We start from the raw sequence: 22,264 nt of genomic DNA on the forward strand, positions 1-22,264 counted from the left end.
AATGTAATAACAACACAATGTAGTCTAAGACAAACAGGGCACATCTACACGTGCAATTAGGCACAGCTAAATTTACTACACATTAGCTTAATGAGCAGTAAGCAATGTTTGGCAGGTGTCTACACATGCAGGATCTGGCACTAAATTTAGTGCCAGGTCCCTCCAGCCCTGCCATTTCCCCTGTGGTCACCAGGTGGAGCTCCAGCCTCCAGCCCCAGCTGCCAGCACTTGGCAGTCATGTCTGAAGCCAAACGCAGCTGCCAGCACTTGGCAGTCATGTCTGAAGCCAAACGCAGCTGCCAGCACTTGGCAGTCATCTTTAAAAGCACTGTGATCTCTGGACACCCAGTTCCAATGCTGAAAAAGCAGCATGGCACAGACACAGGCAGCACATGGCACTCAGGAACAGGATTCCTAGATCCTCCTGGCCGCCTCAATTGTCCTCCTGGCCCATCACCTGGTTCACAGCCATCTCTCACTTTGCCTGGCTACCCCACACAGTCACCACCCAGCTAATGGCTTCTCGCCTTCCCAGAGCCCCTGTTACCACACAGCTGCTGCCACCAGCCACAATGACGAAGGGCTCCAGAAGGCCACCACTAGGGTCACTGTTGCCCTCCTGGCTCTCCAGCCCCACTGCCTCTGGGCCCGCCACAGCAGCTAGAACTAGTGGCAGCATGTGGTACAATACAACTGGGACAACAAGCAGTGGGTCGATGCCTTCAGGATGACTCAGGGTACCTTTGCTGACCTGCTTCGCCAGCTCTGGCCCCACTTGGAGTGCCAAGACATTGGCATGTCTGGACCCTCTCCACCAGCACCTGACTGGCCCTGGTGCTGATCAAATTGGCCACTCCCACCAGTCTGCAGTATGTGAGGCACCTGTTAGGGGTGGGCAAACCCACTGGTGGGGAAGCTGTCCTTGAGGTATGTGATGGGGGTTCCCCCAGTGTATTGGGGCCCTGAATGAGACCCACATCCCAGTCATCTGCCCTATTATAGCCACAGGTGGTTCCACTCGGTGGCCCTCCAGGCCATCAATCACCAGGAAACCTTCGCCAATGTCAGCACCAGCTGGGTGGGCAGTGCGCACGATGCACATATATTCCAGAAGTCTGGACTAGGCACGCTCATGGAGAACAGGCACTTCATGCCAAGAGTGGAGGACTGTATCTGGGTGCTGTCATCATCCCACCCCTCCTCATCGGGGACCCAGAGTACCCACCACTCCTATGGCAGATGAGGCCCTACACCGGCCACCTGGACCACCGGAGGCCCATTTTAATCAGTGTCTAAGCCAGGCACATGCCCTTGTCGAGTGTGCCTTCAGCCATCTCAAAGGCCACTGGCAGTCCCTCATGGCCTACCTCAAAGTGGCCAAGAAAAACCTCCCCCAGGTCATTGTAGCAGCTTGTGTGCTGCACAGTATTTGTGAGGCCTAGAGACATGCTGTGCCCAGTCCCACGCATCCTCCCGGGTGTTCTTCTGGGCAACATCCTCCTCCCACCAAGCCTGCCTTCATGCCTCCCACTCCTCCACCACCACTACCAGCCGCTGGAGCAGAAGGGCTCAATCTTGGGTCCGCTGCTGGCGCAGCTAGAGCATGCAGCAGACTCCAGTGCTAGGTGGCAGCAACCTGGATCCTGCATCCCTGCAGGGGCCTGCAGCATCACCCTTGCATCCAGATGCTGGCCCTGAAGAGGCAAGAGGCAGAAGCCTTTTGTGAGAGTTTGCAGTATTTCAGAGATGAGATGCTCTGCACCAGGGGCTGTGCACTGCCTGGCCTCAAATCAGAGGTCATCCATACACGGGTGCTCAGAGACCAGAGTAAGCCTGGCCAGGCAGGCCTGGGCCCAGGTGGCCACCAGCATGCTCCCCTGGGGCCAGCAGGCTGCTGGCCACAGGCAGCCTGCCTCCCCTACCACCTTCCCAGGGCAGGACAGGCCAGACTCCTGGCAGCACCTGCTGCTGCGGCTCCAGACCCCGCTGCCCACCTCTCCCCTGCAGGCCAACTGTTCTGCTGCACTACCGCCCAGCCCATGGTACCTAGGTTTGGGGTGCGCAGGGCTCCTGGACAAGTGGGGCAAGGCGCTGCCCATGCCTTGCCCTCCCCACTGGGAGCCACTCTGAGGAGGCCTCCTGGGGCCGGCTCCCCCTCGCGCTGCCTCTGCACCCTGAGAGTGCCTCTGCTGCATGTTCCATGGGCAGTGAGCAATTCGGTGTTTGTGCAAGGTGAAGGGAGCCCAAACTTCTACACCTGGCTGCTGGTTTTCCTGGTGCCCTGGGCACACCTGCACTCCTGGTTTGAAATCCTGAGCTATGACAGTGCAGGGGAAAAGCCCGGGCTGCCCTGCAACTTCCGCTACCACCTGGAGGGCTACCTGTGGCAGCGCTATGTCTCTGCCCCCGCTGCCAAGAACATCGCTTCAAGCCTTCCTCAGCATATAGGAGGCCTGTGCCTGCCCAGCTGTGGGGACTCATAGATTCATAGATTATAGAGTCAGAAGCAACCCAATGGATCATCGTGTCCAACACCCTGCCCCTGGCAGGAAAAAGGACCGAGGTCAGATGACCTCGGCCAGGTGATTGCCAAGCCTCCTCTTGAAGACCTCCAAGTTAGGTGACAGCACCACCTCTCTTGGCAGCCCGCTCCAGATTCTAGCCACCCTTATTGTAAAAATTTCTTCCTAATGTCTAACCAAAATCTACTCTCCACTAGTTTGCACCCGTTATTCCTAGTTACTGCCCGAGGCGCTCTGGTAAACAGCACATCCCCAATTCCCTGCTGTCCTCCCCTGATAAAGTCCTGGCGGCCACAAGGTCACTCCCCAGCCATCTTTTATATAGGCTGAAGAGATCCAGCTCTCCCAACCTCTCCTTGTAGGGTCTTTCATGGAGACCACTAATCATGTGGGTGGCCCTCCTTTGAACCCTCTCCAGATCTCCCGTGTCCCACTTGAAGTGCGGTGCCCAAAACTGGACACAGTACTCCAACTGCGGCCTGACCAATGCCGCATAGAGAGGGAGCACCACCTCCCTCGATCTGTTGGTCATGCATCTGCTAATACACAACAGGGTGCGATTGGCTTTGTTGATGGCCTCATTGCACTGACGGCTCATGTTCATCTTGGAGTCAACTATGACTCCCAAGATCTCTCTCAGCCTTTGAGCTGCTGAGGAGGATATCCTCACACCTGTAGGTGTGCTGGGGATTCATCCTTCCTAGGTAGAGTACCTTGCATTTATCTTTGTTGAACTGCATCCTATTTAGTTCCACCCATTGATCTAACCTGTCCAGGTCAGCCTGTAACTGCTCCCTGCCTTCTGGTGTATTAACTTTGCCCCAGAATTTGGTATCATCTGTGAACTTGGAGAGGGTGCTCAACATACCCTCGTCCAAATCGCTGATGAAGATATCAAATAGTACCAGCCCAAGGACCAAACCCTGAGACCGAACCAACTCAGGCTGCTCAATAAATTTTGAACTGTTTCCCACCTCTCTGCATGCTGTGGCGGGTGGATGACTCAGGGCCAGGGGAGTGTGGGTGGGCTGGGGCCAGGATTGGGACTGGGGGCAGTGGCAGGGGCAGGACCCAGCCCCTGGGGCTGAGAAAGTCCTCCCCCCCAGTGCAGGACTTATCACGTGTCTGGGGCTGGCAAGGCTGATGAGGCTGGCAGCTTGGCACAGGCCTCCCCATCAGCATCCAGCTGCACCCGGTGTCTGCATCCCACAGTGAGTAATGGGCCAGCACCCAGTTAGGGTCCCATCCTTTCCCCCCAGTGGAGGAGCTGGCATTGCTGACGGTTGGTGGGTCTTATGGCCAGCCACTCCTTGTGGCAGGGTCTGGGGCTGCAGAGCTGTCAAGGCAGCTACTGGCCAAGACTTCTGGAGCTGCTAGCAGATGCAGCAGCTGGAGAAGTGGGTGGGGCAGGGTGCTGAGCACACAAGGACCCCTCCTCTGGTGAAATGTCACCAGAGGGGTCAGGGTGGGGCAGGGGCTTGGGCAGGCCGCCTCTGCTGGTGAACACTGTAGGGTTGTGGCATGAGTCCCAGGGCACCAAAGTGTTGGTCAGATGCCACAAAGGGCATGGTCTTGCAGGCACAACCAGACCAACAATTGTGGTCAGTCATGGCCACCCACTGTGCCTGAAAGACCGTGATCTTTATGCAGCACTACCATGCCAACTACCATGCAGCTCTCGCTTCTGCATGCCACCTGATAGGGCTTCATAAATGTGGTTGCTTGAGCACTCACCCTGCACGAACTGCCTCTGCACCTCTGCATCACCCAAAGCGCCATGAGGTCACCAGTCTCCTCCTGGCTCCATTTGGGCCCCAGGTGGAAGGCTCGGGCGTGCTTATGTGGGCAGGACTGAGCTTTGACAGGGAGGATGAGGATTTCATAGTTGGTCTGATGCCCCCATGCAGCTGCCCCTGTGTGGCCAGCCCTGGACAGTGGCCAGCAGTGCTCAGCAGTGGAATGGAAGCCGCATGGCGGAGGCAATGCACCACAGCATCTACAAACACAGGACAGACTCCTGAGGGTGAGCAGCAGCAGGGAGGCAGCCAGCCAGCAGCCCTGGGGAGATCTCAGGGCTGGGCAAGGGGTGCAGCAGGCTGCAGCCCTTTACAACCCTCACTTATGGACAAGCAGCAGCTCTGGGTAGGAGACAAGACAGGCAGAGGCTGCCTGTGTTCTGTCCTTAGGGGCACACAGGGTCTGCACTGCACCCACATACAGAGCAGGCTGGTCCAGGCTCCTGTGCAGTGTGTCCCAGGGTGCATAATGCCTGCTGGACTTTGTATCCTGTAGCTAGGGGTTGCCATAGAGGCAGCCCAGCCTCAGAGCAGGACAAGCTCTCCCAGGCCAGCCCCCCTAATGGAAGGGCAGACCCAGCACTAAACTTAGTGCCAGGTAGAGTCTACACGTGCGTTACTGTGCTTTAACTAATCGTAACTAAATGTGATACCTGCAATGGTGAGGAGACTGGGGCACATGGCTAATGAAAAGAGGCTGAGGGAACTGGCCTGGAGAAGAGAAGACTGAGAGGGGATTTAATAGCAGCGTCCAGCTACCTGACGGGTGGTTATAAAGAGGATGGAGAGAGACTGTTCTCAGTGGTGGTGGATGATAGAACAAGGAGCAATGGTCTCAAGTTGCAGCAAGGGAAGTTAGTTATTAGGAAAAACTCTCTCACAAGGAGGGTAGTGAAGCACTAGAACAGGCTACCCAGAGAGGTGGTGGTTTTTAAGATCCAGCTAGACAATCCTTGCTTGGGATGATCTAGCTGGGGATGGCCCTGCTTTGAGCAGGGGGTTGAACTAGATGACCTCCTGAGATCCCTTCCAGCCCTAATTTTCTATGATTCTGTGATTTGTAGGTATTAAATTTAGTTGTGCTTAGCCATTTTTACTGTGCAGTAAGGGCATGCAAGTGTAGATGCATGTCCATACTGCGCAGTAAACTAGGCTAAGGCGTATTAACGCGTCTCGTGTAGATGTGTCCACAGAGGTAGTTAAGATGGGAACTTAATGCCAAGTTAGAAGATAAAGGGAAGCTAGCTGAGGAAAGGACCAGGATTTGTTATGAACTTTCAGTTTTATCTCCTGTGCACTTCAGCTTCTGCTACATGGTCACCTACACTAGCAAAGGTATGAGGAAAAATATAAGTAAATCCCATACAAATAACTTTATCTGCAAGCACTCTTCATTTATGCAATTTCAGGTTGGGGTGGCTGAATCTGGAACATGTTCATCCCTCCTCGATCTGCAGTACCATCAATATACAACTCTCTTCTAGGCTCCATGTAAACAGGTAAAGCTGGGGACTTTTTTCCCTTCTTCATCTACACCGAAAGACACCATGATACAATTGAACAGCTTCATGCTTTCATGTTGAGGCCATTTTGACTTGGTTAACGTGCTATATATGATGCACTCAATTTTCTTTTGGAACACGTCCTTACTTATGAATCAGGTTGACATAATCAATTACAATTAAGTCAGACATTCTGCTCAGAGCCTATCATTACATCTTTTCTAGCAGAGTTAAAGGGGAATGTGCAATGCTAGTTTAGCTTTTAGAGCAGGACATTGGAAATCTGGTTCGCCACTCAGTCACCACGTGACCCAGGGTGACTCACCTCTGAATCAACAGACCCATGTGAAAAATACCTAATTCACAGGAGCTTGTTGCACTCCTTAATTTGACATGGAAAGTTCAGTAAAAGCACAATGAATTATTTGCTGTGAAATGTTTGATTTGCTGTTGCCATATTAGAACATGGTGAGGACTGGGGGTTACATTTGATGCAGTAATCAACACTCAGCACACTTTCCATAGCACTTCACTTTCACTATGAATCCATTTAATTATATCATGCTGGTTACCTAAGCTGTTGTTTTTTTCCTTCTAGAATGGGCATAAAGGAGACCATAGTTGCAAGGGAAGATAATTAGTCTCCTGTGTCCAATCTTTTCCCTTTTTATACACAGTTTGGATTCAAAGACTATTATGTGAGATTAGTAAGTCTCTTGAAGGAAATTGTAAAGCAAATCGAGCATAGTGCAATATATTAATTCTGAAGCTACAGCTATGGTGAGCAGAGAAAGATCAGAAACATATAGAAAGCCATGTATCAGCTTCATAAGTTTGTAAATTTGGTTAGGACACTAGGGACTGTGGCTAAGAAGTGTATTTTACATCTCTGGTGTTATCCAGTGACAGGCATAAGAAAATGAAGGAGAGTTTAATCAAGACCATTTTCTAGTCAAGGTTCTCTTCATGGGGCACAATCTGGGTGAGTTATACACCAGGTCCGGTTTCCGAGGCTCCCTCTTGGGTTCATAGGCTTTGAAAGCACAAGTCTATTAAAAATCAAAGATAACCTCCACGGTTATAATTTAGTCTGACTGGTAAATATGAAGACTACCTTTGTCCTCTGCTCATTCCCTCCTTGTACAGGTAATGCTACTAAAAAGTTAAGTAAAGCAATAACATATTTGCATCTTTGATTTGTGGTATGCAGGCATACTAGAGGCTATTGGACTTTTAAGCTGTGTAATAGTGCCATCTTGTGGTAGTACTAAATAGAACGGTAGACTATGCTTGGCATGAGCATGTACAAATCACGATTATTCCGGCTGTAGAATGCGCTGAAATTTATAGCCCCAAATTTCTTCTGTTCAGAATTTACAGCGCACTCATTAGGATATGTTAGGGTGATGTATGAGAGTCTATGCTACCCAGATGCTGCTGGGTTGCCTTCCAAGATAAGAGACTGTATCCTGGAAAGCAATGACTGAAAAGAGACTCGGAAGATTAACAACTGAACACGAGCAGTGCAGTGTTTTGGTTAAGACAGAGAAAGTAAATGTGGGATGTATAAACAAAAGAATATAAAATAAAATTGGGAAATAGCATTAGTCAGTAGCATTTTGGGAGTACTGCATACAGTTCTGGTGTCTGCACTTTGAAAAGGACATTGAAATACTGGAAAGGATTCAGAAAAGAGCTACCAGAATGATTGAAGGTCTGGAAAACTGCCTTACAGTGACAGAGGAAAGAAGTTCAATCTATTTAGCTTATCAAACAGACGTTTAAGAGGGGAAATTGATCACAGCTCTAAAGTAACAGCACTGAAGATGTCTGATAATGGAGGACTTTAAACTAGCATTAAGAGTATAAAAAGATATACCACTGGAGGGAGAACCTAGACAAACTGAAGCTGAAAGTAAGGTGCACATTTTTAACAGCAAGGATGATTTAACATGGTGACAACTTGCTTTGGAATGAGGTGGAGTTTCCCGTCATGTTAAGTCCATAAATCAAAACTGGTTGTTTTCCTAAAAGATACGCTCCATTCCAATCAGGAATTATTGGACTTGACTGAGGAGATGCCAAGTGAAATTCTCTCACCCATGTTCTGCAAAAATCTACCAACATACATTTGATAGTCCCAGGCTTGGTTGGCATCAAGCCATCAGTATCTCTTTAGATGCTTACTTCAGTGTATTCATCAGAAGCTAACTCAGTACAACTTTCACTTCAAAGACCTTCCAACATCTTCCTCCTGCATTGCAGGGGAGTTATGGGATCTCCAGTCCATTGGTTCCAGGGTCTCCCAGCTCTGGTGGGGGGAAAGAGGGGGAGGAGAAATGCAAAGTCTCCTGGCTTTCAATGTGCTCAGAATGCTGAGACTGTGGAAGGGGGGAGAGGGAAACACTGCATTGTGGGATGCTAGAGGACTCAGTGTTCAGATATCAGGGGCATCTTTATACGTGCTCTGGGCGGGCACTTTAATTAGCATGGCTGTTGGGAGCCATGCTAATTAAAGCATCCACAGAGTCCTGTGTATTCAGCATCCTGTGCTTCAAAATGGCGGTTGGGGTGCTTCAACTAAAACTCATTTGATGAGCTTTAAAGTGCTCCCACTGCCATTTTGAATCATGGGGATGCTGAATACACATGACGCTGAGGCTGCTGGAGCGCACTCATGCTAATGAGCACACTCGAGCAGGCTCAATTAATCAAGTCTGCTCCAACACATGTTAATTAGCATGCGTCGGAGCAGGTGTTGAGCACATGTATAGGGCCCAAGGTGGAACAAAAATGGTACAAAACAGAACCTGTTGACACTGTATATTTTTGTCACACTTCAGAGCATTTTATCTTACCTCTACATCTGTACACCAACCTTTTGAAACATTTCAAAGGTGTTTCAAAGCTATTTCAATCATCTCGAATGTTATGTCTGTCTGCACCCAAAGATACACATCAGACGATTTAGAACCTGAGCCTGAAACACATGAAGCTTTCGATTTTTCAGCCTACAGAGGTGTCTTCCCTCTGGACAGTTCAGGTCTCCCCCTTGCAAAATATTTCTTCCCTGAGAAAAAAGTCAAGGTTTCTGTTGGTTTTCCTAGAATGAGTAAGGATGGCCTACTTGGCAAAGGCACTGCAATGTGACACAGGAGATGTGGTCTGAGTAACTGTTCCTTCTGCAGACATCCCTTAGCCTTTAAGACTGTACTCAACAACTAGTTTTGGCTGTCCGGCTGGTTGGCCGGCCAAAAGTCAAGAGCAAGTCCAGATTTCCCAATGAACCAAACATGTTAATGTACCCAAAAGTCGTCAAGACTCATGCTACGATGCTATGGCCTCACCCCTGAAGATAGCTCTGTAGTTCCACATCTCCACTGAGACAGAGACAGAATAGGGAGCAGGAGAATAGGTAGCAAACCTACTTCCCTATGTTGTATTTGTCACTGAACAATATGCTGCCTTCAACACAGCATGCTAGGTATTGTTAGCTTAGAAACTGCAGTTCTGAGGCCCTGTTGGACATAAATAATGAGTCTGTTTCTATTTTCCTTTGTTTTTAAGGTTCAGACTTTGCTTCTTCTATTTGATGGGAAGGGAAGATTAACTGAAAATGGGAGCTTCTTAAATCATGGGAATATAGATAAATAGGTGAATTGTTACCATTGATTTGCTATTTGTCTCCCCTTAGATAAATGCACTGAATTTATCATTTTAGGGCAGTTGAAGGTTACAAGCCATCAAACAGTTTCCCAATGGGTGGAATACTTTGCCTCATCAAAGTTGGAGCTGAGCTCATCTTTATGAGTTACCCACATTATCTGCGTGTCTCCTGCATGTTACTTAGAAAATATAGGATCCAATCAATAGAAGCAGAGGAAGAAAAATCTGTTATGCTTGGAAAACCCGTCCAGGGAGAAGTGACCTTTCTAAGGACCATTAGGAAACTCACCACTGGACGCCAGAGATGGAAAGCAGGTATTTAATTCAGATATGCTGGCAACTTGCCGTGTTTTGTCTTGCTTCTGAGAGTTCTTAGTTGTGGGCCTAATGTCATCAAAGTAGTTTTTCCACACCACATCCAGCACCCTGTACACCCTTTATGTTCAAATACAGTTTCCCTGGCTTCATTTAAAGAAGCTTGGGTCAAAAGACAAACGTGAAGCAAATATGTATGCTCTCAATTTGTTGATCTTAGTTCTACTGAAACTTCAGATACAAACTACTTCAAGCAAACACAGAAGACTAATGGGAATGAACTTGAATGAATGAATGAGTTTGGGAATGAACTGCCGTGAGATTATATCCGCCTTTATTTTGATTATGCCTTGGACTAACTACTATTGCGACTGTTGAGCCAATGTTTTGTAAAGGAGGAGCCAGATATAACCTTTCCTAGGAAAAGTGAGATTTTAAGGAGACGCAGAGAATTTCCAATTACCTGTACCATGTCACCTTATCCTCTACAAATAAGCAATCTATAGACTAACTCAGTGATTCTCAACCAGGGTACCACAGCACACCGGGATGCCATGAGCTCCTTTTAAGGGTGCTGTGAGTTGCTGTTAGGTTATCAGCACTTTTAGGTGTACAAACACCTAATTCATAATTCACAAGACAAACCCAGTGCAAATAAGAATCCATAGGATCAAAAACATTCTGACTTGTTGTGGACTTTCTGAGTTCTTTCCAAACAGATTAATCACTGTTATCTTTCTGTAGTCAAGAAACACGTGAAAGGTAAGAGTTGGCATTTTCCAAAGGGTGCCTAGAGTCTAACAAAGTTGAGGATTTTGGGACTGATTTTACAGCAATTAAACTGGGCCACCTTTTTTTTCCTTGAGACAGGCTGGCTTTGTCAGCAGTTGGCAAATGCATCTTCCCCAGTATAATACCACTATGCCTGATCTGGTAGTCAGTGTTTCACTTCTCCTGACAAAATTGTCATCGTTTATGACTACAACTTTTCCCAAACTGGATAACTTCCCCTTGTGTATGAGATGCCCAGAAGAGAGCAACTTTGGTGGGTTTTAAGTACATTCAGAAGTGCATGGCTCTTCGTGGATGGATTTAAGAATCTAATAAGAGGCACTAAATATGTGGGGGGCTGAGAGCCCTGGCCCCGCTTGGGAAGAGAGAGGGCTGTTACCTGAAATGCATAAAACTTTCCACAAGTCCATCACCTTAGCCTTCCCCACCCCTCCAGCAATGATCTGGATATGGGGGTGAAAAGCACGCTGGCAAAGTTCCCTGTTGACACTAAGCTCTGGGGAAGTGTGACCACGCATCAGAGTAGGCTGACATTCCAGGTGCATGTAGACAGATTACTTAAATGGGAGGACCAGAACCAGATGCTGTTCAACACGGAGAAGTGTATAAAGTGCTCCATCTGGGGAGGAAACATCCGCAACAAACTTACAGGCTCGGTGGTGCTATGCTAGCTAGCCCGCATCTGAAAGGGACCTGGGGGTCATAATTGGCCATAAAGTGAATATGAGCCACCGGTGCGATGCTACAGTTAGCAGCCCAAAAAAGACATCGGCATACTTCAACTGATGCATATCAAGCAAAACTAAGGAAGTTATTCTCCCGCTCTACTCAGCATTGGTGAGGCCGCAGCTGGAGTACTGCATCCAGTTCTGGGTGCCACACTTCAAGAAGGATGCGGAGAAGTTTGAGGGAGTCCAGAGAAGAGCCACTCGTATGATTAGAGGCCTGAAGAGGAAGCCATATGAGGAAAGGCTGACAGATATGGGACTGTTCAGCCTACAAATGAGAAGATTTTGCAGGGAATTGGTGGCAGCTTAAAAACGTATCAGGGAGAGCATCAGGAGCTAGGCGAACAATTATTCACCAGGGGAAAACCAGGAGCAATGGTCATAAGCTCCTAAAAGAAGGTTTTAGACTGGACAGTAGGACAAACTTCTCCATGGTTCGTGTGACCAGACTCTGGAATTGACTCCCAGCGGGGGTGGTGCAGGCACCTACCCTGGAGATCTTCAAAAGGAGACTGGACGCACACCTTGCTGGATTTATTTGACCCCAGCAGTCTTTCCTACCCAGAGGAGGGGGGCTGGACCTGATGATCTCATGATGTCCCTTCCAGCCGTAAACTTCTGTGAATCTCTGAATCTGTAAAAGTCGGTGCCTATGAATCCATTTAAGTGTTTCATTAAGAGAAAGGTGAAATATATCCTTCCCTGCACAAAAGTAGTAACAGGGCTTAGTGGGAAAACCATGTAGGGTTTAAGAAGGATTAAGGACAGCCCCTCAGTGAATGCTGCATCAGACTGAGGACAGAAGTAGAGGCCTCTGCACCTTAAGGTATAGCCAGACCCTACCCTAGGTCACGCCACCTATCCCCCACCTATCCTCTTTACAAAGTGACTAGAGAGAGCAATGCAAGCCACCCCCATGACATATGAAATTGCAGGTGTGCTGAGTGCCTTGGCAGATCTCTCTGTAAATACTTAATCCATTCTGACTGTTGAAAACCCTCAAGTGCCTGACCATTACTGTAATATTCATCATAGTGCTGGGGAACCTAATAAATCCATTTGTAGCAGAGACTGATTCTATGGTAAAGCAGCGTCTTACACTGATGTATGCATTAGTTAATAAAGCATGGGCAACTGTTCATTCCAACAACACTAGTACAGCACTAGTGGACTTTACTGTGTAGGGAGGGAGTGAAAGGGGAAAACTTTTTTTACCAAAACATCAGTCATGCAAGCTGGTGAGATACATTAGCAATATATTTTCTTTTAAAAGCTAACAAATGCAAAGCCTTAGAAACCAGCGCACGTGAAATAAAATCCATAAGCAATCCATATGAAGTCCCAGCACCACACAGTACCTTAAATTATATATATAGCATGAGCACAGTTCCTGAACTTAAAGGTAGCTTACAGCCTATAGCTTTCTCTCCGTCTGTCTCTATACCGAACTTCTCCTGCACTAATGTAGAGACCATGAGGCTTTTATTCCCTTCTGTCCACTATAGAGCTAAAGGCAGATTTTTCTGTTGGAAAAGCTGTGCTGAAAGAGATTCCAGATCAGTTGTTCTTTGTTAGAGGGAGGTTACAGCTGTCATTCTGATACTAACCTCTGTTGCAGTATCTCCTTTGTAGATACTGTAGTTGTAGTTGTTTCCATAGAAATATCTTCGTGCTTCAGTATCTACAAGCCCCCCAATTATTCTCTCTTAGACATCTCATTCATTAAAATATTTTCAGAGCAGGAAAATAATTAGGCTTGACTACTATTTAATTTGTGGGTGAAACAAAAATGAAAAGGACAATTAGAAAAACAATAGGTTTATTTAAAACAACACACAAGCTACAGAGTATCAGCCTTGCAAAACACTTGTAACTAACCTAAGAAATCTCTCTGGGGTTAGAGATTATGAATATTTTAGTCTATTGTATTCATTTTAATGACTGCATTATGAATCTTGCTCCTTCCTGAGCAAGTCAATTAAGGTATAACTATGAGATGCTTAGCAGCCTTGTCTACAACCGAATCCCCTGTGCTTACTCTTTTCCTGGATCCTTTGCATTGCTGAGCATCAGGTACACCTGAACTGAAGTCCTCTTCCCTAGTAGCTTGCAGGTCTAATGGCCTTGCTTCTGTAGCTGTATCATCTGCATTTTCCTTGCCATCTTGTGCCACTTCCCCACCATCAGGAACTCGTTCCTCTCCCTGAAATTACCACAGGAGACATAAAGAACATTCCATATTATTAAAGATCTATATAAACAACATAAGTAATGACCTGATCTTAATCCAAGATGCCCTGGTCAACAGAAGCCACCCTAACCTAATGAGACAAGAACGTGAGCCTGTTATTTATACAAGATAGTTAACTAGTGCTGGAAGCAGCAGGAATATTTCAGAACAAAGAAAACATTGAGCTGATTGTTGGAAGGCAACCTAAATAGGATAAGTAAACACAAGAATGGCAGCTCTTTGTTTCAAGCTTTGTTTTGCTTCCACCCCTTTCTCCTTTTTTGCTTATTATTCATTATTTGAATGAGCTTCATTATCGCAATTTATTTCCTTGAGAATCATTTATGGGAAATTGGTCTATTCAAAATTTAGAGATTGTGTTAAGCCTTGTTCCTGCACAGAGCTCTGTGCAGCAGACTTCCTATGTAAGCAATGGAAAAGAGGGCGTTATAGTTGCGCAGTTGTAGGCAAACTGCAATGTAGGTGTTGTTACCGCTGCTCCATTCATCGTGCATGTGAGACTGCACTTGCTTCAGTTAAGAAAGCTACTGCAGACCCAATATTTGGATCTGCTTGTGCTTCAGATCAGCTGTGGCTCACATATCCCAGGTGGCAAGCAAAATAAGGACTTTATCATGATAATGGTCCTTTATAATCAATAGTCCAAATCTATTGCAGATTAGCCACACAAATCATTGTCCAGCGCTGCAAGATCACCCATGTTTATACCAGTCTCTCAAATGTAAAACCCATTTCCCTAGGCAGGAACAACGTGATTATGGGAAAGTGAGTCATGACATGACAAATCAATCACTCTACCTTATTCATCTGGCCTGCATCTGACCGCTTGGGTTCATCATCATGGGTTTGTGCTATGGGGCAGCCACCTTTGTCCTCTGAAGAATGGTGATGACCTGCATTTCCCAAGGAAAAGATTATAATGAAAGGATGTTAGTAGCTCCTCTACAGCAGTGGTTCTCAACCCGTGGCCTGCGGGCAGCCCAGTGAACACACTGCTGTGGCCCATGTGACAACCTGTTAAAACATTTTTTAATAGATACACAGGAATTAAGTTCACCCAAAACCAAAAACCCATACAACTATGAGATGTTGTCTTTACGACTTCAACCCACTCTCCCTATTTTGATGTTGGGAGTGACAGTTTAGTAACAAAACAGAACTTGATATAGTAAGTGATAATGCCCCAAAGACCATTCTACCTGTCTAATCTGAGCCCCCCAGTTCCTAACGGCCTCCTGCGTTTCACCTGAAGTATTTATAGGCACACTTATTTGAATGTTTTAAGAAAACCTTGCGTTGTCACACACAAGATTTTCTAAAAAACTTTATGAAAATCTCATACTTGCATACAAACAGGTGCAGCTGTAGAGCTCCATGTACAGGTTACATTTTGAAAAGCTGGACTTAGTTTTCACATAATAATGTCTCCTCAAATATAAAATGAATCCAAAAATATTTTTAATAGTTCTTGAGCCTCCACCATCTTGATGCAAAGACATGATATCCAACAACGTGTGAAGATAATTTGAAGGACTCTAAACTTTCTTCTTTGCTGATTATTTCAGAAGAACTGTAATAGCTAATAGTGAAACTCAGTGTCTAGCATTTGTGGTACCCAACTAAGTATCTCTGATGTATTCTGATTTTCTCTTAATTAGGTGAAGTAAAATGGATGCAGAGAAAACAGAACAAGACTGTGCTTAAACTACAGAAAACTTTTTAATGCAACCCTTAAAACTGCCTCTGTTCCAATCCTCAAACAGCAAGAAAATCTCAGCATATTCTTCTCTCTCTTGTGAATGGCTTCCTTAAAAGTCATTCAATATCTTTCTCGTCTTGGGCTGGAAGTTTGTTCTGTTAAAACAGTGTATTTCTCAGCCAGTGCTCTGTTCTCCAGCACTAACAAAGACATGTGTTTTGCTCCTTTTCAGACAATAATAGGTTGTCTGTTTGACTCCCAAACCACTCAGTTCCCAATGGCTTTAATCAACACAAAGTTAGTCTACTTCTTCACGTGAGTCTTTTACTTGTAGACTTCACCTACCTTACTAAATTATTCTTGAAGTGTCGAACTATTCCTTAATTGGTTCAGCAGTTAGGGACCTGGACATATATTCCTATAAAATTATTTTCATATTTCTAGTCAACCTTTGTTAGCAAGAGTAACTGTCCCCATTACTGTAACTACTGGCTATAAATTATTCTTGGCTGACTTTTCAAACAATAGAGATTAATTTAGAATAGATATTTTCAGTTATTTTTTTACTGATAGTTTAAGAGCTGTCTTTCTATAGCTATATACTGATAAAAATTCAACAAACCCATAAAGAGGAGCATTGTCAAGATATAGGCTTTCACTCAAACATGCATTTACCTATCTATGCATACCCAAACCAGTGTAGCATTTCTGGTGTACAAAGCACTGCAGTTTCTCTGTACTGCCACTAGATGCAGCCACATAACCTTGCAAAACTGATTGGTGAGAAGCTTTTTTGGAACACACATTGGTGTAAAATCCCTACAATTTTCTTGGAGGAAAAAATAATGTGTGCAAGATTGCTATGCAGTTGTGTCATAAATAGCTACATTCCACAGTGTATAGCATGTATGTGCGCGTGCATCAAGAAAATCAGAACAGGATGGAGTTATTGATTTTGATGACTGTTATCACTTGTCCCACACGGAGTTTGTGATGCTGAATTACACTGTCTGGTGCTGACAGGATGTAGTGAGGAGGATGAGGACACGTGAAGAAATGAAACAAAGACGCACATGTCTCCAATTAAACACAGAAAGGTGCAAACAAATGACCAGAGAGGGGTGCAACTTTGCTGCCCCATTTTGTGATGCAGCATTGACCTGTCTCTCCTTCTCCAGCATAATGCTAGTAGTGTGAGCTCCACTTCCAACCTTTCTTAGCATGTATGGGTAGCAAGAAGACCAATCTATCTGCAGAGGAGCTGGATAAAAATTTCGCAGCCTGGGAGGTGCTGCTACTGTTCCTTGCAACCCCAGAAAATCCTTCTGCTGTTCCCTCTCCAGCCAAGCTGGGGAGCTTTGCAAGTTCAACTCTTCTCCAAAGTCATGAAACCTCAGGGCACTCTCCTCTCCTTATTGTATCTACAGTCTGTCCCATGCTCCCCTTCACGTTAACCTCTGTATGGGTAATATACTGCACTGGGCTTTATACACACACACATATGAATAGATTCCACATATATTATGCACACCTTATTGTTTCAAACACAGGTTTTATAATCATTTGATTTTCCCCTGAAGATGGTAAAAATTATGCCTATGCAGCATGTTTGCCATCTAGGAAAGCGATTACTAATGAGCTGTGAGCCATAAGTTTAAACTACCTTTTTAAAAGCATATCTTATGAGATATTTTCCTGCCAAGCTAACAGGCTGCAATCGTATTCCACTGGCGAGATAACACTCAAAAGTCACAACATAGAGAAGAGGGTCCCTTCTATAGGTCTTACACTCTTTCTCCCCTTCCTTCAAAAGCATGCATCTCTTCATATACCTGCAGAACTGCATAAGGAAGCTCTCAGGTCACAGCTGAATTTTTGCTGACAATCATTTAGATGGTGTCTCATTGAAATGATTCACTAAAGCCCTTGCAAAGGAAAAAAAATGAAAGAAATAGCACCTGAGTGGGACAGGATGCCTATAAGCAGATGAGATGAGATGAGTGAGACCGATTAAAGGGAAAGGAAACACCAGCTCTCATTGTTAAAAACATAAGAAGAACAAGTCACTATAAAATGTGATATATAAAGGAACCTTGGTTGGGGTACCTAATGGCCCTATGGCAGTGGTCACCAACCAGTTGATTTTGATCAACCGGGAGAGCTCGGAGCCTCTTGGAGTCGATCCCCACACCCAGCCCAAAAGGTCAGTCTGTGGGGGAGGGAAGGGTCAGGGGCCGGATTGAGCACATAGATGTATAAACCTGCCATCCCACTTGCATAACCAAACTCTTGTGGCTATGCACAATAAATCCTTTGGGCCAATTTCTGTACTGTGCCAGGAGCTCCATCCATTTATACCAGAGCTGCATTTTATTCAGCACTGCTCAAATTCTCTGCAGTGTGATCGTGTTATCTCAGGATCTTTATGCCAGGCCTGGTTAACTGCATATTTTGGACCAAAATCCTCTTTTGAGCCAGACGACTCCATTAAATGGCCAATACACTAAACCCACCCGCTCAGCACATTCTCCACACACTACAAATAATAGAGTAGGCTGCTCAGCTTCTAACTGTAAAGCTCAAATAACCAATAAGGTGAAAATTGCTTCGTTCAATTTAACTCACTCTCTGGAAGGCCTGGTCCCAAACGAATCTTTAACCAGATATTAACACGTTGGCTCCAGTCCCCAGGTGCCTCCACCTCCCACAGTCTCTCCTGCTCCTCGGAGTGGGCCTGCAGGAATCGCCGGCAAACTAGACAAAAAAAAAACAAGGAGTTGTGTATAAGTTGCTGTGGCATTACAGATCTTCTCCCAGATAGAGACATCCTTTTTCTTCTAGGCTTTTTGTTGGTTTTCCCTCCCTTCCCACCCATTATTTTCTCAGTTTGTCAAAAGCCTTATGCAAGCCCCATCACCATGGTCAGGTATCTACACCCAACAAAAGGAACAGTGCATGCAGTTGAAGACTATTGAAGGCAGTGTTCAGTAACAACACACCCTAGAAAAATATTGAGAATCTAACTAGAGCTAATAAGAAAAGGACAAATACCAAATTAAGTGCCCCACTCTGCTTCCTCCCCTTCCACGCCTTCCCCTGTACCTAGGTGGAGAAAAGACTTTATTAAAATATGCCTGAATAAACCCCACATGGGTTGTTTATGATAGTCCATACTATAACACTGTAAGAAAACTGGTTTTTCCACTGGGAAGGAATAATGTTATCTTTCTGATTTATTATTATATAGAAGGAATATCTTGAAGGGACAAGAGGAAGTGATTATTTAGAAGCATGAAATTGCACACTTTGAAACCTCCTGCTTCATTGAGCAATAATAAACCTTAACCTTCCCTCCAGCAAACTGTTATCAAATTAATCCTTGCAAAACATTTAATAAAGCAACCAACAAAATGTGTATATGAGCCTCAGTAATCATGGGTTATCCACCAATCCCAAGCCAGTATCCACTTGTCAAGGATTCAGATTCTTTGGGGCAGAAATAATATCTCACACATTTCTGTAAAGCACTTAGCACACAACGGAGATAAAAAAATAGTAACATGAGGCTTTCTAGAGTCAAAGGCAGCATTAATTAACAAGACATTCGGTGCATCTATATGTGTGCGGCATGCTAACTTGCTGCAGAAGAAAGTGTCACAGTCTACACATGCAATGCTCTTACACTACAACAAACTGATTTTCACTGTCATAAGATAGTGTTGTCAGAACCAGTACTATCTTACAGCGATACAAATAACTGCACCTAAATGCATGTGTAAACACTGATCTGGGCGTACATTGTACACAGTCAGCCCAGGCAGCACGGGACCAGATCCCTGCTTCCTACCTAAACACCTGGCTCCACTCTTTGGACATCTTGTGCCCCAGCCAGCCCCAACGCCACAACCCAGAGCACGGACCTGAGTTCCCCAAGCCTGCTGCCAATACAGGGCTGACCTGCCCTGGCTCAAACTGCTGTGGTCCCAGGTACACGTGAAGATGCTGCGCCCGGGAGCAGCTGACTCTGGCATGAACTGTGCTGAAGTTTATTGAGGCACACTAATTGCACATGTAGATGTGCCCATGGGGAAGAAAATCATGATAGCTCTTGTCAGTAGTTGCAGGGTTAAGAGGGCCAAAGAGAAGAAGCTGCCACTTAAGACTGAAGCTGCTTCTCATTAAAGGCAACTCAATCTTGCATTTCTAAATAGTTCAGTACATTCAACTGGATTTTTTCAAGCCCTTGCCAACCATTTTTCCATCTGGTCCTGGTAGCTTCTCTAAGTCAGCTGAGACACCATGGCACACTGTCCCTGTACTCTGGGTAGTTCATCTTCCAGGAGAATGAGTTTTGATGGTTCATTTTTCTTTAACGTTCAATTAGATTTTGCAGTTTTCATGTTTTTGACATCCTGTCATTATTCTTGTAAGTAAGCATTTGACTTGCAGTAATGAGGAGACCGTTGTCATTAATTTTACTCAGGGATTCCACCTAAATCAATTTCTTCAGCAAGAAATCCTGGAAGTGATACCTACAGTGAGAAGAAAACACTCAGCCCAAGTCTTTTGCAGACCAGATAAGAAATGCTAGGAGGCACACTCACATTTAATGGAAGCATCTGCAGGTTACACTCTCCTACCTTGGTCAGTCCATGACACCTAAGGTGAAATCATGGCCCCATTAAAGTCAATGGCAAAACTCCCACTAACTTGAATGGGATTTCACCAGGGTTTCTCCTCTAATATTAAATATGTGGGTTGCAGGAAGTGTCAGGAGTTTGAATCAGGGCTCCATTATGCTAGACACTTCACAAACACATGTAAACAGGGAGACTTAGCCCTGAAGAACCTTAGGCCTAAATTATTAGAGAAGAAAAATGTAGCCTTATGATGCACCACTAGTATCTGCCTATAAACACTAAAATGTAGCATTTAGATTTACCTCCTCTATATGTCATTCATATTTCCACCAGAGACACTATTTTTGTTGAAGGAAGAAAAATAATGGAGTCTTTATTATTTCTTCATGGAGCTGATGCCCTAAGGAGGGCTGGGGGAAGACGAGGAAGTGCATATGCAGTATTTGGAGTACTTGTGTGGCTTGTCTGCATGTACATGTTATCCATTAGAGAGAGAGGTACAGAGTTTGCATATGTACATACGTGTGTGTGTGTGCACATGCACACACACACACACACACACACACACACACACACTGCACACAACTGAATAAAGGTGTTATTGGTACCAGACAGTTCTGTCTGCAAAATCATGCATAGGTAACCCAGACATCCATAACAAGTCACACTAATGCCTCCATGCCACACTGTATCTCCTGGTACTTGGTTTACATACTAAACAGTACTGTTTTAAAAATGTTCTGGAGATTTAAAAAATAATTTTAGGGTGATTTTATGTAAACTTCTACCCACAAAACTAGGCTGGCTGGATTTACCCTGAATCGCACTGCACAAGCCACAGAGAAAAATTATAACTGATGTTGATGAAAAATGATGTTGATGTTCAAAAGTTGCTTAGATATTTCATGGGAGTAGTCATGACAGGCATGGATTAGTGAGCAAAGTCCAGGTGTGGTGCCTGATATATGCAAGTAGTATGTGCAGATGGACACCCACACAATCTTTCCCATTCCTTTTGTGTTAAATAAAGCCTATGGCAATACCCACATTCTCTCTCTCAGAGGTAATAAGATAGGAATGCAAATACCAAACAATCGTTCGGGACTTCTACCTTTCCAGGCTTTATAAAAGTATTGGGATTCCTTCCTATATGAAATTCCGTCTGACTCCAGAAGGATGGACAATTGCGTGCCAAAGACAAGTTCAGAACAATGTGTTGAATTCTCCTGCAGCCAAGAAGCCTCTACTGATATTTTTAGGAAAGGCATTAATTATGCATGACCCTCACCTAATGTTTCCACATCAGGGGTTTTACCTTGGTACATGGCACCAGAAATAGGGCAGCTGATCCCCAAGGCATCCTCAGTCCCAAAAGACTGACAGAAATCCTTAAGCATTGTCATTCCCAAGCCACATCCTCTGTTCTTTCTCCTGACAAATATGGTATCCAGAACTGGAAGAAAGTAGCACTGACTGGTGTTGTTATTGCACAGGCTTCCTGAGAGCAAACAGAAAAATAAGTCAGAAAAACTGAAAAGTTAAACTTTCCCCCAAGTGAACAAACAGCAGTATTTCCCAAGGGCAGGACACGTCAGGGTCCCCTCCTCACCCAGCTGAAAGGACCTGGTTAACACGTGGATAAGAAGTGCTAAATGCACTCGTTTCCAGGCTCTGGCTCTTCATTGTCACACTGTGTCCCCACCATTGTTGAAAATGAAGAAAGTCAGCTGAAAAGATGTAATTGGGCTGTTGCTAGGGGGCTGGGAAGCAATCTGAGCATTTTCTTGTAAATTTGGCTGCTGTGGTTTTTACAGGGCTCAGAAAATAAATTTACATGCCCATAGACTGCTTTTCTTTCCTGATCAGAGCTTACTCTCAGTCCACCTAGTCCAATATTCTGTCTCAGGAGATGGACAACACTCATACATCCTCCCTACCCCTGCCCCAGTCGTGGCTAGGCTTTTTCCCAAGTGATAAGATAATACTTTGAAGCCTGAGAGCTGAATGGCCTTCTCCTCTCACCTGTCCAGTGAAAAGGAATGCTCTTAAGGGTCTAAAAGTGATCCTGCCCTTTTAAAAAAACCCTGAATTTTTAACCCACCAATGCAATGAATTCCATTAGTTATATAAGCATCTTAATGTACTGCTTATCTTAATCCCTCTCCTTTCTTGGGTCCTGATTCAGAAGGGATTTGAATGGGTGCTTACATTTAGGCCCAAGGACAAGCCCTTTGTTGAGAAAGGGTGGTTTGTGTGGGTGTTTACAAGCCTTCAAATACCTATAAGTAATCCTGAGTGAACTTTCTTTCAACATAAACCCATCCTTCCACCTCCCAAATCATTCCTGTTGCTG

General features: G+C 45.2%; 1 protein-coding gene across 2 annotated transcripts in view; it reads right to left on the minus strand.

Annotated features, from left to right (window-relative positions):
• Positions 1–13,118: 13,118 nt before the first annotated feature.
• FAM169B (family with sequence similarity 169 member B) overlaps positions 13,119–22,264 on the minus strand; it is a 54,523-nt gene continuing 45,377 nt past the window's right edge. The window contains exons 6-9 of one of the 2 annotated variants that reach the window (XM_019533779.1): positions 21,227–21,409; positions 17,897–18,025; positions 14,371–14,465; positions 13,119–13,524 (exon numbers count right to left, since the gene is read on the minus strand). In XM_019533779.1, coding sequence (XP_019389324.1) covers positions 13,300–13,524; positions 14,371–14,465; positions 17,897–18,025; positions 21,227–21,409 — 632 coding nt within the window. In that variant the 3' untranslated portion in view covers positions 13,119–13,299. Of the gene's footprint in view, positions 13,525–14,370; positions 14,466–17,896; positions 18,026–21,199; positions 21,410–22,264 lie in introns of both variants that reach the window. The other variant, XM_019533778.1, reaches the window with a different exon arrangement.

Source organism: Crocodylus porosus, unplaced genomic scaffold, assembly GCF_001723895.1.
Source record: "Crocodylus porosus isolate Cpor-Errol unplaced genomic scaffold, CroPor_comp1, whole genome shotgun sequence".
NCBI classification, from domain to species: domain Eukaryota; kingdom Metazoa; phylum Chordata; order Crocodylia; family Crocodylidae; genus Crocodylus; species Crocodylus porosus.